This window comes from Vitis vinifera, chromosome 18, assembly GCF_030704535.1.
Source record: "Vitis vinifera cultivar Pinot Noir 40024 chromosome 18, ASM3070453v1".
Classification (NCBI taxonomy): Eukaryota; Viridiplantae; Streptophyta; class Magnoliopsida; order Vitales; family Vitaceae; genus Vitis; species Vitis vinifera.
The window spans coordinates 19003252-19007308 of NC_081822.1; the positions used below are offsets into that span (position 1 = coordinate 19003252).

Consider the following 4057-nt stretch of genomic DNA (forward strand, 5'->3'; position numbering starts at 1 on the left):
CCAGCTCTTCATACTGTTCGTATACGTGTCCATTTAAAATTAGCCAAGTTCAAATAGGATGCCCCAGTAGACCCGTACGTCCTACCTGTATCCTAATCCAAAGGCGGCCAGCTGACTAGAGATTGAAATGTGAAAAGAATGGTGGAGGGGAACTAATTTTTCATCGTTTAAAATCAGTCTCGAAAGCCTATATAAAGGGCCCCCTCTTGGAAAACTAAGCATATCCCGGTTTAGCGAAGGCAAAGAAGTCTCATTCTTTACCTATACCCCGAGAAAATGGAGTTAAAGAAGAAGAGCTTGGTGTTTCTGCTATTGAATGTGCTCATACGCTGCATTGCCAGCCAGAATGTCACTACCTTCTACTGGGTTGTAAGTATAGACACGTCCCATGTTGTCCACAAAGCCAGATGGCCCGAGGCTCTGAGCTCCTTTGGGAAGTTGGGTCACCGGTCACAATCCGTACTGCACCCTTCAGGGTGCACTGTTAGCATTTTATTATGTTCCTTTTCCCATTGCCATTTATAATTAGTATCCACTTTGGGTTGCAAGCTTGTTCTCGAGATAGGCTAGACCAAACAATAGACAATAATAAAATGAATTCACGTTCAATTTCTACAGAAAGTAGAGTCTGAACCTTCATCTTATTTTATTAGTCTTTTGATTGGGAAGCTTTTTGCAGCTCAATGAAACTTCATACACTCGGCTGTGTAGCACCAAGGACATCTTGACTGTCAATGGAGAATTTCCAGGGCCAGCTATATATAGGCACAGAGGAGAGAGATTCAACGTAAATGTTCGAAATGAAGGAAAGTACAATGTCACCATTCACTGGTATGACTCTTTTCTACCCAATTCTCTCAATATTAATTGAGGTTCTCCAATTACATTGAATTGTAAAATATGTATGTATTAAAAATGTCAGGCATGGTGTGAAGCAACCAAGGAATCCATGGTCTGATGGACCAAACTACGTGACACAGTGCCCAATCAAACCAGGGGCGAATTTCACTTACGAAATCATTTTGTCAGACGAGGAAGGAACCCTTTGGTGGCATGCCCACAGCGACTGGTCCCGTGCCACTGTCCATGGCCCACTCATTATTCTTCCTGAACAGGGAAAAGGTTACCCATTTCCTCAACCTCAGAACGAAGTTCCCATTGTTTTAGGTAAATATCTTCTTCATTAGTATTTTCTAGATACAGCAACTAATATAAATGGTATTTGAAAAACTGGAGTTATCTTCATTTTTAATTACTGCTAGTTATGGATTTCCTTAATTTCATGTTGCGCCTGTATAGCATCATGGTTTAAAGGAGACGTGATGGAGATCATTGAAACTGCTCTTCAAAATGGTGGAGGACCCAATCAATCCGATGCTTTCACCATTAATGGCCAACCAGGAGATCTTTACGATTGCTCCACAGAAGGTAATTAAATGTATATATTCAGCATGGTACATATGAACTAAGAGACACGATCATTTATAGGATGTAAGTCAATCACAAATGGTTAACATATATAATTCATGTGTTGCAGGGACATTCAAAATGGTGGTTGATTATGGAAAAACTTATCTTCTTCGCATCATCAATGCTATTATGAACGAGGAAATGTTTTTCATGGTTGCAAATCATAGCTTGACTGTTGTGGGAACCGATGGGGCTTACATTAAGCCCATAAACACCAGCTATATCATGATAACCCCAGGACAAACAATGGATGTCCTCATCACGGCGGATCAGTCTCCTAGTTACTATTATATGGCATCTAGGGCATATGCTGTGGTAGGGGCATATGATAATACTACCACAACTGCAATAGTGCAATATAATGGAAACTACACTCCCCCATCAACACCTCCACTTCCCAATCTTCCCAATTATACAGACACTGAGGCAGCAGCCAATTTTACTGTGCGCCTTAGATCCCTAGCCAACGAAGACTACCCAGTAGACGTTCCACAAACTGTGGATACCCATATGTATATCACAATTTCTGTGAACACTTTGCCATGTGTAAACAATTCATGTGATGGGCCCGATGGCTCAAGGCTTGCTTCAAGCTTGAACAACATAAGTTTCGTGGAGCCATCAATCGATGTGTTACAGGCGTACTACAAGGGTATTAACGGTGTTTATGACACCGATTTCCCAAATGAGCCACCTTATTATTTCAATTTCACAGGGGACGATTTGCCCGATACTTTATTGACTCCAGAACGGGGGACTAAAGTCAAAGTGTTGGATTATAATTCTAATGTGGAGATAGTGTTCCAAGGGACTAATGTGCTGAATGCAGCGGACAATCATCCAATTCATTTGCATGGGTACAGCTTTTACGTGGTTGGAAATGGTACTGGCAACTTCGACAATAGCACTGATCCGACGAGGTACAATTTGGTTGATCCGCCTGAAGTCAATACCGTTGGAGTCCCCAAGAATGGATGGGTTGCCATCAGATTCAGAGCTGATAATCCAGGTATATGTGTATAATTATGAATGCGTTACTACTCATACATATCTATATATATATATATATATATATATATATATATATGCATGTGCAGTATACATATATATTAACCCTCATGGAATTTTATTATTTTAGGGGTATGGTTCATGCATTGTCATTTGGAAAGACATGCTAGCTGGGGCATGGACACTGTTCTAATTGTGAAGAATGGAACCACTTCATCAACTAGTATGCTGGAACCACCTAGTTACTTGAATCCTTGCTGAGTTTCTCGTGGTCGACCCTGTGGGGCTTGATGGAAGAAATTATTTAGGCCGCAGTTTGGCTATAGCTATATCTTTTGTTATGGAAAATTCCGGACAATAATTAGTTATGGACTTTATCAATTCACCCGTTTGATTGCGAGTTTAAGGAATAAATCAAATATGTTGTTGAATTAGTTATGTCTCGTAAAACTGTATCATGTGTGTGAAATAAAATCCCAGATTGTTATTAATTGTTATTTTTATTTTTTTATTTTTGTTTCTTTTCTTTCATTCAATGGATGGGCATGCGATAAGACCTTGGTGGCAAGTGATCTATGGTTGTGACCTTTTAAATCATTAAACTTTAACTGATTACCCCATATTCTAAATGACCTAAAAGCATTGGTGAACACAGATGAAAGGTTTGACCTTTAAGGGTGTACTATATCCAAGTTGAACCAGTTGACTTAGTTTTCCTCTAACCAATTAAAATCTAATTTCACATAAAATTATTAGACTATCAACTTAGAGATGTAAACGGGGCACAGGGTCACGGAAGGCTTCTTGTCCCATCTCCCCTATAAATTTATTTCACATCCTCGTCTCATTCCCTATTTTAGATTAAGCGAAACAAGGTTATGAAATCCCCATTAGGTTTTTTAATTTTTAATTTTAAATATAAAATTATAATAAACAGTACTTATTATATAACTTATTATTTTTTAAAATTATGCAACAACAACAACAATAATAATATATTTACCCATCCTCGATTATGACCATCCCCTATTAAAGGTAGATCCCTATAGGGAAACCATCCCATGGGTTTTTTTATCGTCATCCCTACTATATCCAAGTAGATTCTCAATAATTTATAACTTAAGCATAATTAGTTTTCTGATACAACATCCACTTAAGTTATTGACAAAAATTTCTATTATTAATTCCTATTCAAAATGCTTCTAATGATTCATTGCAAAAATAACAAAGTCAAGTTCAAATTAAGTACTCCACTTCTTGGGGCATTTTGCAATACTTCTTGATCCTCCAATGGCTCCTTTGCAGCTATTTCTTCAAGCATATTTTGATGAAGTAACCCATGTGCCATCAGGTTTTTATATCAATTATGATTTAATAAATAAATAATATTTTCTAAAATCTTATTGGTTAGCTTTGAGAAAATATTGAGAACTAACTGTCCACTTTAATAGAAAGTGGATTAATGGGTATATATACATACATACATATATATATATATATATATATATATATATATAAACCAATCCTCTCTCTATGTGTTTAAGTTTGTGACTCAAAGCATTAATTTGTGAATACTATA

The 4057-nt window shown here is 37.3% G+C and overlaps 1 protein-coding gene across 1 annotated transcript; it reads left to right on the top strand.

Annotated features, from left to right (window-relative positions):
* The first annotated feature begins 232 nt into the window (after positions 1 to 232).
* LOC100266761 (laccase-14) lies at positions 233 to 2838 on the top strand. The gene is made up of 6 exons (XM_059734982.1): positions 233 to 369; positions 680 to 831; positions 923 to 1167; positions 1300 to 1428; positions 1538 to 2479; positions 2609 to 2838. Exons 1-6 carry the CDS (start codon positions 277 to 279, stop codon positions 2737 to 2739), a joined length of 1692 nt encoding a protein of 563 aa, XP_059590965.1. The 5' UTR covers positions 233 to 276; the 3' UTR covers positions 2740 to 2838.
* The last annotated feature ends 1219 nt before the right edge of the window (positions 2839 to 4057 follow it).

What these genes read in the sequence shown, in the direction of transcription:
- LOC100266761 (XM_059734982.1), top strand. Translation starts at nt 277, where the DNA reads ATGGAGTTAAAGAAGAAGAGCTTGGTGTTTCTGCTATTGAATGTGCTC. An exon ending in TCACTACCTTCTACTGGGTT is followed by an intron (nt 370 to 679) that starts GTAAGTATAGAC and finishes AGCTTTTTGCAG; the next exon opens with CTCAATGAAACTTCATACAC. An exon ending in TACAATGTCACCATTCACTG is followed by an intron (nt 832 to 922) that starts GTATGACTCTTT and finishes TAAAAATGTCAG; the next exon opens with GCATGGTGTGAAGCAACCAA.